General features: G+C 44.9%; 1 protein-coding gene and 1 pseudogene across 1 annotated transcript in view; both read right to left on the bottom strand.

Annotated features, from left to right (window-relative positions):
- Nucleotides 1-12,706, bottom strand: part of Nup210l (nucleoporin 210 like) — a 93,192-nt gene that overhangs the window by 4,972 nt on the left and 75,514 nt on the right. Inside the window, exons 32-36 of the mRNA XM_036191226.1 lie at nt 9,981-10,198; nt 6,839-6,975; nt 4,399-4,525; nt 2,856-3,005; nt 1,012-1,259 (exon numbers count right to left, since the gene is read on the bottom strand). Of these exons, the coding sequence (XP_036047119.1) occupies nt 1,012-1,259; nt 2,856-3,005; nt 4,399-4,525; nt 6,839-6,975; nt 9,981-10,198 (880 nt within the window). The remainder of the gene's footprint in view (nt 1-1,011; nt 1,260-2,855; nt 3,006-4,398; nt 4,526-6,838; nt 6,976-9,980; nt 10,199-12,706) is intronic.
- Nucleotides 5,629-5,728, bottom strand: LOC118586430 (annotated as a pseudogene).

Here is a 12,706-nt window from a genome sequence, read left to right as displayed (position 1 = left end):
CTAATTCTCTTAGCTGGGCGTTGGTGGCGCACGCCTTTAATTCCAGAACTTGGGAGACAGAGGCAGGCGGATCTCTGTGAGTTCGAGGCCAGACAGAGCAAGATCCAGGACAGGCTCCAAAGCTACAAAGAGAAACCCTGTTTTGAAAAACCAAAAAAAAGAGACTCCAGCGGTTGGCTGGAGAACTGGCTGAAGAGGTTAAGAGCATGTGCACCCCCACACAGACATGCTAGTGCCCACAGATAACAGAAGAAGGATCATGTTCCCTGGAGCTGGCGTTACAGGAGATTGTGAGTCTTTTGATGTCGGTTCTAGAAATCAAACTCAGATCTGCAACAACCTGTGCTCTTAACTGCTGAGCTATCTCTCAACCCCCATAGTAACTTTAATTAGGTTACCAGAAACATTTTTACCCTTGGAATGAGAATGAAAAATCTTTTTCAAATCCCTTGTCTTTCAGTCAATCATGGTAGTACATGTCCAGTAAATCCCGAGTTTGGAAGGTAGAGATGAAGTCTGGAATTCAAGGTGGTACAGTTTGAAGGTAACCTGAGTTACACTGTGTCTTTGGGTTTTTTTTGGTTGTTTTTCTTGAGACAGGGTTTCTCTGTGTTGTTTTGGTGCCTGTCCTGGAATTTGCTCTGTAGACCAGGCTGGCCTCAAACTCACAGAGATCCTTTTGTGCTGGGATTAAAGGCATGCCCCACCACCGATTGACCGGAGTTACACTGTGTCTTAAAAGCAAAACAAACTGAGGACTAGGGATGTTCACATGTGCTTGCTGCATGCACACATCCAGGGTTGAGTTCCCATCACTGCGTAAACCCCGTATGAGGCACACTTCTTAACTGCAGCACTTGGAAGGTAGAGGCAGGAGGATCAGAAGTTCGAGGCCAATCTTGACTACGTAGGGAGTTCACGGCCAGCTTGATGAGAATCTGTTGGGGAAGAAAAATGACAAGACCTAAACCCCCATTCCCAGTGCTGCTGGGCCTCAGACTTTATCTCTACCTCTAGACTCTCAAGAACTCTTTCCACTCCCACGACTCTTAGTTCTCCGGCGTCCTTGTGGCTAAGAACCAACTCTGACTGGTTCATGTAAAAGCCAGGGGTGAAAGGAATGAGGATTCTTTGCATTCCATTCTTGCTTCGTTCACTGACCAGAGTTGCCCACCCGTAGACTGAGGTGTCGGCCACACTGAGGACTTGGCGCAACTCCTCTGACTCCTGTCGGGCCTTGATTAGGCAGACATAGACCCCTGGGGGAAAGAAGGAAAGACAACCGGAAGGTAGGTTCACAGGCTCTATTGAGATAACCAGGTTAGGATGGGAAGAAAGATTGAGCTCAGTTTTGAGTGGCCCCCCTCCTCCCCCTGCCCAGACAAGGTTTCTCTGTGTAGCTTTGGTGTGCCACCACTGCCTGGCAGTTTTGAGCAGTTAGTAAGGGTATACTATTGACCATTATGGAAAAAATAGTAAAGGAAATGGGGGGGATCCATAGCTGGACTCAAAGGTGCTGTTCCCAGAAAGTCAACACTGAGTGAATATTAAGTAGTGTGGTCCAAGCAGGTGAGAAGTGCTGAGGAGCAGAATAAATATAAATTAAAAAACAAAGCAAAACTTTTTTAGTGTGATTCTGACACTCCTTTATGGAACACCTCTTCCCTTAGGCTCCCATTGGTTGCTGGTCTGGTGCCCTGCCTTGGAGTGAAAGTGCCATTCCATCTGCATCTTGTTCTGGAACTTTCTAAAGTGTCCAACTTTAGTGTCTGGCTGAACCTTCCTTCAGTGCTTGTTCATTACCCATGCCATTCAAGCTGAGAGGCCTCCATTCAGAGCTCAACTGGTGTAGCGTTATCCTGCTTATGCCTCCTTATCCCCCCATTTTGTTTGCAATATTTGAACTAAAGCTTACCACATGCCAGGTGATCACTCTCCCACCGAGCATCCCAGCCTTCTTTTTACTTTTTATTTTGAACACAGTCTCAACTAGATTTCCCAGATCAACTTGAACTCATGTTGTAGACCAGGCAGGCATTGACTTTATGAACCTCCGGCCTCAGCCTTCCAAGTATTAAGATTACAGGTTTGGGTTGGGGATTTAGCTCAGTGGTAGAGCGCTTGCCTAGCAAGCGCAAGGCCCTGGGTTTGATTCTCAGCTTAAAAAAAATAAAAATTATAGGTTTATGCCACAAGGCCTAGCAGAATCCTCTTATTTTATGTTAGTTCATTTATATCAAGCCAGCTGAATGTTATACTATTGCTTGTTAATGACATTTGGAATATACAAAACTGTTCTACATGGTGGAGATAAAAGAATAAGCCTGGGCATGATGTTATATGCCTACAGTCCCAGCACTCAGGTAGCAGAAACAAGTGGATCTCCGAGGTTGAGGTCAGCCTGGTCTCAGTGAGTTCCAGGCCATCCAGGGCTACAAATTGAGACTCTTTCTAAAAAAAAAAAAAAAAGAAAACAAAGCAAAACCCAATACAAACAAAACAAAACAAAAAAAAAAGAGACATAATCCAACCTTTCATAAACCAGGAGCAAACAAGACAAAGGTAAATAGTAGGAGAGCAGCGTGTTGTAGGTGGCATGTGATAAAAGTTTGTGTGGAGTTTGGACACGGTGGTTCAGCTTGCAATCCTAGCTCTCTGGAGGTGGAGACATCAGTTCAAGGTCATTCTTGTTTGAGGCCAGCCAGGGATACATGATACCCCAAAACAAAAAACACAACCCTTTGTTAAACAGGTTGAGAAGGCTCCAGAGGTAGATCTAGAAAAGGCCAGGTTCAGCAGGAGAGGGGCAGCTGTAGAAACAGGGCAAAAGGAAGCTGTTGAGCTGCGGGACCTACCTCTCTCCATGCTGAACTCTGACTGGATGTGGAAGACTTGGCTGGCTGGGATGTCTAGTAGAGTATTGCTGAACTGCACGTGGCAGAGCAGGAGCGTCTGGGGGAGAAGGACTTCCGTGACAGCAGAAGCCTGACTCGGGGTACAGGACCCTAAGAGGAGAAGAGTCACATAGGTGTTACAACATGGATGTGTAAAAGGAAAAACGACGGACCGGGGAGATAACTCAGTGCTGTAGAGCGCTTGTTCCTACAGAGGGCTGTTGTAGAATAATGTTTGTACACTGAGAAAATGTACACATGGCCAATAGCTAGGCAGGAGTTTCAGGGCAGAGAGGATTCTGGGAAGAAGGGTGGAGACTTGAAGCATGACCTGTAGGAGATGAGATGTAAAAAGCCATGAGCCTCAAGGTACATAAATGAATAGAAATGGATTAATTTTAAGTTATAGAGCTAGCTAAAAACAAGCCTAAGCTATCAGCCAAGCTTTCATAAGTAATAAAAGGTCTCTGTGTTGTGATTTGGGACCTGGCTGGCAGGACTGAGAAAGACTAGCTACAGAGGACCTGAGTTCAGTTCCCAGTACCTGTACTGGGTAGCTCACAATCAATCATTTGTAACTCAAGCTCTAGGGTATTTGACATCCTTATATGGCCTTTGGGGTAACCTGAACAGAAGGCAGTCATACACATGAATAAAAGTTTTTTTTGTTTTTTTTTTCCAAGACAGAGTTTCTCTGTGTAGTTTTGGTGTCTGTCCTGGATCTCAATCTGTAGACCAGGGTGGCCTCAAATTCACAGAGATCCGCTTGCCTCTGCCTCCTGAGTGCTGGGATTAAAGGCCTGTGCCACACTGCCCAACTATAAAAATCCAAACTTTAATCCAGTCATAATTTTTGAAATCTCATTGATTTCAGTTTCTGTGTTAAGATGGAATCAAGGGCTAGAGCAGTGGTTCCCAATCTTCCTAATGCTGTGACCCTTTAACACAGTTCCTCATGTTGTGGGGACCCCCAATCATAAAGTTATTTTGTAGCTACTTCATGACTGTAGTTTTGCTACTGTTATGAATAGTAATGTGAAATATCTGTTTGCCGATGGTCTTAGGTGACCCCTGTAAAAGGGTTCTAGCCGAAGGGGTCCTAACCCACAAATTGAGAATCGCGGGGTTAGAGAGATGCTCAACAGTTAAGCTATTGCCCATCTAGAGGACCAAGTTCATTTCCTAGAACCCATGTCAGGTGTCTGGCCACTGAGGGCCCCTACACCCATGTGCATATACCTACACATAAATAAAAATAATAAAAATCTTTATAAAAATTGGAGACAATTTTGAAGCACAATGAAATTTTTTTGTTTTAGTTTTTATCGAGATAGGATCTTGCTGTGTAGTCCAGGGTGTCCTTGAGCATGCTGTAATGCTGTGTCTCAGTTCTTCACACGCTAGCATTACACGTGTGCTACTATGCAGAGTAAAGCAAAAGGAGTAAAGCAACTGAGGGAGGCAGAGGAAGGTGGACACAATTGGGCCTGTGGGAAGGTCTTACCTTTGAGGTTGGTGTCATGTCTGCCGGTGCTGATGAAGAGTTTGAACACAGTTGCATTGGGGATATTGGTGAGGTATGTCTTGAGGTCATAGCTGAGTGTTAATCTTGATGATGCATTGACTACCACCTGTCAGCAAACCAAAGGAGTGTCTGGTCCCCTCTATCTTTACCCCTTATAATGTATTTCAACCAAAAGTATCTATTTCATACAAATGCAAACTGGCATTCTGATTATTTGAGAAACAAACAAACAAAAAACCTGTTTACTTCTGAAATGATTTTTTTTTTTTTTTTTTTTTTTGGTTTTGCGAGACAGGGTTTCTCTGTGTAGTTTTGGTGCCTGTCCTGGATCTTGCTCTGTAGACCAGGCTGGCCTCGAACTCACAGACACCCAGCTGGCTCTGCCTCCCGAGTGCTGGGATTAAAGGTGTGCACCATTGCTGCCAGGCTGAAATTATTATTATTATTATTTTTAATTTTGAGACAGGGTCTCATGTATCCCAGGCTGATTTGAATCTCCCTTTATAGCCTAAGATGACCTTGAATTTCTGATCTTCCAGCCTCCACCTCCACATCCCCAGTGTTGGGATTAAAGACACACCTGGTTTATGTGGTCAAGCACTTTACCTACTGAGCTACATCCCCAGCCCAGGAGAAGTATTCTCCTTTTGAGACAAGGTCTCTCACTGTAGCCCAGGCAGGCCTGAACCTCACTGTGTAGCAGAGGTTGCCCTTGAATTCCAGTTTCCAAAATCCTGCCTCAACCTCCTGCATGCTGGGATTACAGCATGTAGCACCATGCTCACAATGAACCATCTAAGATTTCGTTTGCATGTGTGAGTGTGGACACATGCATGCCAGGCCATGTGCAGGTGAGAGGACTTTTCCAGAGTTGGCTCACTCCTTGCTCCTTGTTTTGAGGCAGGATCTCTCTTGTTTCTGCCACTAAGAGAGCATCTGGCAGGTTCCTGTCCCTGCCTCCTGGCTTACCACAGGAGTGCTGGGATTATAGGTGAGTTTCAGGTCACTGTCACCACATCTGGTTCTGGGTTACCAACTGAACCATCTCCCAGCCCTCATAGTGGTCCCTCTCTGTCTTTTTTTTCTTTTGGTTTGAAGGAGTTAGTGAATTCTGAAGGCATTTCAGTGGTGGCACCTGGCAAAGGACAGACAGCGGCAGCCAGGCTCCCCCCATGATGCCACGGTGGGGGTAGAAACAAATTCAATGATAAAAATATGGAATGCTTCATGAACTTGTCATCCTTGTGGAGGGGCCATGCTAATCCTTCTGTATTGTTCTATTTTAGTATTCTCACTGCTGAATGGAGCACTCATAGTGATCTCTGGTTTTTTGTTTATTTTTTTGGGGGGGTGTTTAAGGCAGGGTTTCTCTGTGTAGCCCTGGCTGTCCTAGAACTCACTCCATAGTTCAGGTTAGCCTCAAACTCACAGATCTGCCTGCCTCTGCCTTTTGAATGCTGGGATTAAAAGAGTGCACCACCACCATCTGGCTCCATAGTGGTCTCTTAATACAGTAATCAGATTAGTCATTCTTCTGGTAAGAATTCTGTTTTTTATAAAAATTGCTTTTTTGAAGTCAGGTGGTGGTGGCACACACCTTTAATACAGCACTCAGGAGGCAGAGGCATATAGATCTCTGATTTTGGGGCAGCCTGGTCTAAATACAGAGTTCTAGGACACAAAGTTCCAGGCTTCACAGAAAAACAAAATAAATGAACAAACAAACAAACAAACAAATAAATACAATAAAAAATAGAATAGCTTTTTTGTTTTGTTTTGAGGTGCTTGAGGTTGAAGCTAGGTCTTAGCAGCCCACTAAGTGTTTTGGGGTCTGTTAGCAGTGCACTTCCATCCTGGATAGTCTGCAGGTGTAGTCTACAAATGCACAGTCATCCTGGATATTCTGCAGGTGTAGTCTACAAATGCACAGTCATCCTGGATATTCTGCAGGTGTAGTCTACAAATGCACAGTCATCCTGGATAGTCTGCAAGTGTAGTCTACAAATGCACAGTCATCCTGGATAGTCTGCAAGTGTAGTCTACAAATGCACAGTCATCCTGGATATTCTGCAGGTGTAGTCTACAAATGCACAGTCATCCTGGATAGTCTGCAGGTGTAGTCTACAAATGCACAGTCATCCTGGATATTCTGCAGGTGTAGTCTACAAATGCACAGTCATCCTGGATATTCTGCAGGTGTAGTCTACAAATGCACAGTCATCCTGGATAGTCTGCAGGTGTAGTCTACAAATGCACAGTCATCCTGGATAGTCTGCAGGTGTAGTCTACAAATGCACAGTCATCCTGGATATTCTGCAGGTGTAGTCTACAAATGCACAGTCATCCTGGATGTTCTGCAGGTGTAATCTACAAATGCACAGTCACGCTGGTCTCTTCAGCTTGGTATAGTTAGCTATACCTCTCGAAACGTCTTCACGACTCCAGGGATGTCATAAAAGATTGTTGCCGTTCCTGGGCTCCTCGCCACTCCTACTCCAGTGACAGTGTCTGTCTGTATGATACTGTTGGTAGACATCATCCACACCCCAGGCTCACCTGAGAAAGACGAGAGACAGTGCCTGGCTGCAATTTTCAGTATGAGATAATAAGTTACTTCATTCGAAGCCTCAATCAGCCACTCCAGACCACTCTTTTCCAAGAATGTAGGTAGCTTTTCTGAGTATCTGTTTCACCTGATGCCTACTGGGTTTCTGATCCTGACCAGCAGTTCTTCTGCTTCCTCACCCTTCTTAGTGTGCACCGGGTTGTCTCTCAAGATTCCAGAATGCAGAACTGAAGGGTAGTTCTGGCCAAACCCAGCAAAAAGCCTTGCTTCTGCGGCTGGCAAGCTGCTCAGCAGGCAAAGTCACTTGTGATAAAGCCTGAGCTAATTTCCAGGACCCACACGGTGGGAGAAAACACAAAACTGACTCCTGAAAGTTGTTCTTTGACCCTCATGTGTGTATCATGGCACATATGTCCCCCACGCCCATAAATGTTTAAAAAAAAAGTTTGCTTCATCTGAGAGATTTACACTTGTGGAACTGTAACTTTCATTGCTGACGTTGAAGCAAGCTTGGCTCACAGGCCTTGGAGCATACATCAGTTATTGCAAGTCAGCTCCAAGGCTGAGATCTGCCCTTGGCTGATTAGGACCACCTTTGTAACAAGTATAAAACATGTAGTGTGTGTTAGAATTAGGCCCAGTGTTGTCACTTAACTCAGTACAGATCCATAGTTCCCAGAAAAGAGACCAAAGCCCAAACCCTACACCACCCAGCCAGTCATACAAGGATGGTTGCAGGAACTCTTCCCTGGGAAGATATAAACTGTTCACCCTCTCCTTATAGGGCACCAGTGACAAACCAAATCCAAGTCCAACTTGGGAAACTAGTAAGTTTATTGGGCTTACTTATAGAGCATGGGTGACCCCAAAGCTGCCACACTACTGGAGAGTCACCCCAACATGGATGACAGCGCCCCCATAGCTGCACAGTTAGCCTTCCACACTGTGTGTGTGTGTGCTCTAGCACCTCCCCAGGCTAGGAGGTTGGATGCAATCAGAGCCGAATCACATCCAACAAACTGGAAAGGACAAACGTGTGAGGCTCCAAGGACCCTCTCCATCCTTCCTTCTCTGAGGCACCAGCGGCAACGAACAGGTCTGATCTCTAGGTCTACCAGAAGGAGTCCCATTGCTCTGATGTAAACAGTAGCTGTGTGCTTAGAGAACAGTGCTCCACAACACATGATGTGTGGCAACGAATACCACTTTGGGACATACTGTCTGTGAAGCCAGAGAACTCACGTTTCCTTGCCAATGGGAAATTTACTTTTTATTTTTGAGTGCTAGGGTTTGAACCCAAGGACTAATTTCCATCTTTTTTTTTTTTTTTTTTTTTTAATTTGTAGCAGGCTTGCTTTCTTTTTTCTTTTTGAAAGATTTATTTATTTATTATGTATACAGCATGTATGACTGCACACCAGAAGAGGGCACCAGATCTCATTACAGATGGTTGTGAACCATGTGGGTGCTGGGGATTGAACTCAGGACCTCTGGAAGAGCAGTCAGTACCCTTAACCTCTGAGCCATCTCTCCAGCCCAATTTCCATCATTTTTATTGAACTTTATATAACTTCCAACAGAAATGTTTTGCTGATTAAATAGTCTAGGGCTGGCAAGATGGCTTGGCTCAGATGGTGCATGTGTCTGCTGTGCAGGCCTGATGACCTGCGTTTGATCCCGAGTCCCTGGGGGAGGGAAAGAACCAACTCCATAATGCTGTTCTTTGACCTTCATATGTGCCATGACATGTGCACCACACCACACAGATCTGCCACAGTGACCTATCAGACATTAGATTAGGCCTTGACTGTCGTCTCAGAACTGCATATAAATCCTTGTTTCCTAGAACTGAAGTCTCATTGCCTTTTTTATTTTTCCTATTTCATCTATGATTATAATTTTAAATATTTTTAGATTTTTAAGTTTTGTGTATGAATGTTCTGCCTATATGCATATATGTACACCACACATATGCCTGTTGCCTGTGGAGGTCAGAGAGGGAGTATACAGATGGTTGTGAGCCATCATGTACATGCTGGGCATTGAATCCTGGTCCTCACAAGAATAAGAAGTACCCTTCACCATGGAGCCATCTCTTTAGTCCAGCTTTTATTAGTCTTTTTTTGGTTTTTTGAGACAGGGTTTCTCTGTGTAGCTTTGGAGCCTTTCCTGGGACTCACTCTGTGGACCAGGCTGGCCTTGATATCACAGAGATCCGCCTGCCCAGCTCAGCTTTTTTTATTCTTAAACTAGCAGTTACCTTCCTTCAAAAGCTGAGATGGGTCTGGAGAGATGGCTCAGTGGTTAAAGAGCACTGGCTGATCTTCTAGAGGACCCAGGTTCAATTCCGAGCATCCACATGGCAACTCACAACTGTCTATCTGTAACCCAAGTTCCAGGGTACTTGGTACTCTCTCAAAGAAATACATGCAGGCAAAACTAATGCACATAAAATAAATAAGTCATTAAAAAATAAAAAAAGCTGAGATGAAGACACAGCACCCCAGATAATCTACATCATATGACATAAAGTTGTGTTCAGTAGGCAGTTGGTAAGTGCTACTACTCGACTTGGATTGGTTATTGAGGAAATGGCCAGTTGGCTGAGAATTAGCAGTTAGTACGACAGATAATCAAACCCCTGGGCCATCAAGATGGCTCAGCAGGTGAGGGGTCCTACTACTAAGTCTGATGACCTGAGTTCAATGCTTGGGACCCACCTGAGAACTGAGAACTAACTCACCCAAGATCTTCTTGTCCCCACACACAAATAAATAAAATGTTATAAGAAATCAAAATAAATAAATACTTTTGTGGGGCTGGGGGGAAGGGTCTTACTATGTAGCCCTGGCTAACCTGGAACTGGTTGTGTAGACCAGGCTGGCTCACACTCACTGAGATCCGCCTGCCTCTGTCTCCCTAGTGCTGGGAATGAAGGCGTGCGCCACCACCTGACAGAACTGTCTTCTGTATGGTTAAAGAGAAGTATACCTACCGTGCTGATTGACGAGGTAGGTGCTGAAGCAGATGACATCTCCAACAAAGGTGAGCTTGGTGTCTGGCTCAATGGCATGTTCTACAGCAACAGGAATATAATCTGCCATGCCAGGATGCCTTTGGTCCCAAAGCCCCACAACCGTCACCCCTCTGTTCACGGCCTGGGCCATATATGTATAGTTCCTGTTTCCTGGTCCAATGAGCAGCAAGTCATCTCTGAAAGAAGACACAAAAGGCAGAGTGTCTGAAAAGGATGCCTGAGCATGGAATTCAGTGATGGGGTGTTTAGCCAGCATGCAGGAGGCCCTGGCTGCCAGTGAAAAGCAGTAACAGAAACAGTCTCTGAAGCTGGGTGTAGTGGCACATTCCTGTGTGCCTAGCATCCACAATACCAAGTTCCAAGCCAGTATAGGCTATATAGTGAGTACCAGGCTAGCCAGAACTACAAAGCAAGGCCCTGTCATAAACAAACAATTTCTGTAAAGCAATACTACATAGGAAAAGGTTGAGGGAAGAGACTCTGCCATGAGTTTGTTTTAAAGTTTTTATTCTCTCTGTGTGTGATGGGTACATGTATGGCACAATGTGTGTCTGGTAGTCAGAGGACTTTTCGGGGGGTCAGGTCTGTCCTTCCATGATTTGGGACCTGAACTCAGGTCACCAAGCTTGGCAGCCAGTGTCTGCTGACTTCACTGGCCCTGTTAGTTTGTCGAGAGAGGGTCTCATGTAATCCAGGCTTTCCTTGATCCTGCCTGTAGCTCAGGATGACTGAATTTCTGATCTTCCTGCCTCCACTTCCCAAATGCTAGGACCACAGGTAAGGACTACCATGCCTAGTTCTTTATGCTGTCTTGTTTTTCTTGAAAGTTTTATTATGCAACCCAGTCTGGCCTCAAACCCTCAATCCTTCTGTTTCAGCCTCCTAAATGCTAGGGTTACAAGCATATTAGCTCTTCCTAATAAAGGTTTTTTGTTTGTTTGTTTGTTTGTTTGTTTGTTGTTGTTTTTCTTTAAAGACAGGGTCCCACTATGTAGCCTTGGCTGTCCTGGAACTTGCTCTGTAGATCAGGCTGGCCTCGAACTCACAGAGATCTGACTGCCTCTGTCTTCTGAGTGCTGGGATTAAAGGTTTTCACCACCACACCTGGTCACAATAAGACTTTCTTGTGTTGTTTTTTGGGGACAGTTTCATGTAGTGTAGGCCAGCCTCAAACACTTTTGCAGTTGCAGATGCCGTTGAATTCCGGCTCTGCCTGCCTCCATCTCTCAGGAGCTGTGCTGGGATTATAAGAGTATGTCACAACATCTGGCTTGAGTCAAGCTATCTATTTTATTTCATTTTTAAGCAAAATGAAAGAAGATTTATTAGGGAATATAAGAAACAATTCGGGGTTGGGGATTTAGCTCAGTGGTAGAGTGCTTGCCTAGCAAGCGCAAGGCCCTCGGTTCGATCCTCAGCTCCACAAAAAAAAAAAAAAAAAAAAAAGAAAAGAAAAAAGAAACAATTCGCCAGGCAGTGGTGGCACATGCCTGTAATCCCAGCACTCGGGAGGCAGAGGCAGGGGGATCTCTGTGAGTTCGAGGCCAGCCTGGTCTACAAAGCTAGTCCAGGACAGGCTCCAAAGCTACAGAGAGACCCTGTCTTGAAAACCCCCACCCAAAAAAAGAAACAATTCCTGAGAGTGTAGGGGCTCTAAAGAAGGAATGCCCAGTAAAGCTTTCTGATAATACTCTAGTTAGGTCCTTGTGGATATTTCATAAATTAATAAGATTACTGGAAACTCTTTTTTTCTTTTTTGGCTTTTTGAGACAGGGTTTCTCTGTGTAGCTTTGGAGCCTGTCCTGGATCTAGCTTTGTATCCCAGGCTGGCTTCAAACTCACAGAGATCAGTCTGCCTTTGTCTCCCAAGTGCTGGGATTAAAGGCACGTGCCACCACTGCCCAGTGGAAACTTTCTAAATTAGCGATTTTTTTTTTTTTTTTTTTGAGACAGGATCTTACCATAGAGTCCTAGGAAGCCCAGGTCTTGCTATTTAGACAAGGCTGATCTCAAACTCATAGAGATCCACCTATCTCTGCCTCCCGAGTGCTGGTATCAAAGGCATGTACCACCTGACTGACAATATTTTCTTCTTCTTTTATTTAAAAATAATTTATTTATTCTTATTATACATACATTGGTGTTTTGCCTGCATATATGTCTGTGTGAGAGTCAGATCTTGGAGTTACAGGCAGTTGTTAGCTGCCATGTAGGTGTTAGGAAATGAACCTGGGTCCTCTGGAAGAGCAGTCAGTGCTCTTAACCACTGAGCCATCTCTCCAGCCCGACAATATTTTCTTAAAAATATTGTTATATTTTGTCAGGTGGGAGGCAGAGGCAGGTGAATTTCTGTGAATTTGAGTGCAGTCTGGTCTGTAGAGTGAGTGCTAGAACAGCCAGGGCTACAGAGAGAAACCTTGTCTCAAACAAACAAAGTAGTCGTGTGTGTGTGTGTGTGTGTGTGTGTGTGTGTGTGTGTGTGTGTGTATACCCTCAGAGGCTGAGGAGGGTGCCATAGAGGGCGCTGGATGTCCTGGGACTGGAGTTACTTGTGCTGTGACTTTCCCAGTGTGGGTGCTGGGAACTGAACTCGGTTCTCTGCAAGCACGCTAAGCACTCTGAACTGCTGAGCCATCTCTCCAGCCCATGTTGTTTGGAGAGAGTTTCAGTTTGTTGTCCAGGCT

Source organism: Onychomys torridus, chromosome 6, assembly GCF_903995425.1.
Source record: "Onychomys torridus chromosome 6, mOncTor1.1, whole genome shotgun sequence".
NCBI lineage: Eukaryota > Metazoa > Chordata > Mammalia > Rodentia > Cricetidae > Onychomys > Onychomys torridus.
Note: the sequence above shows the minus strand (reverse complement) of the source record. Positions and strands in the feature narration are given on the sequence as shown.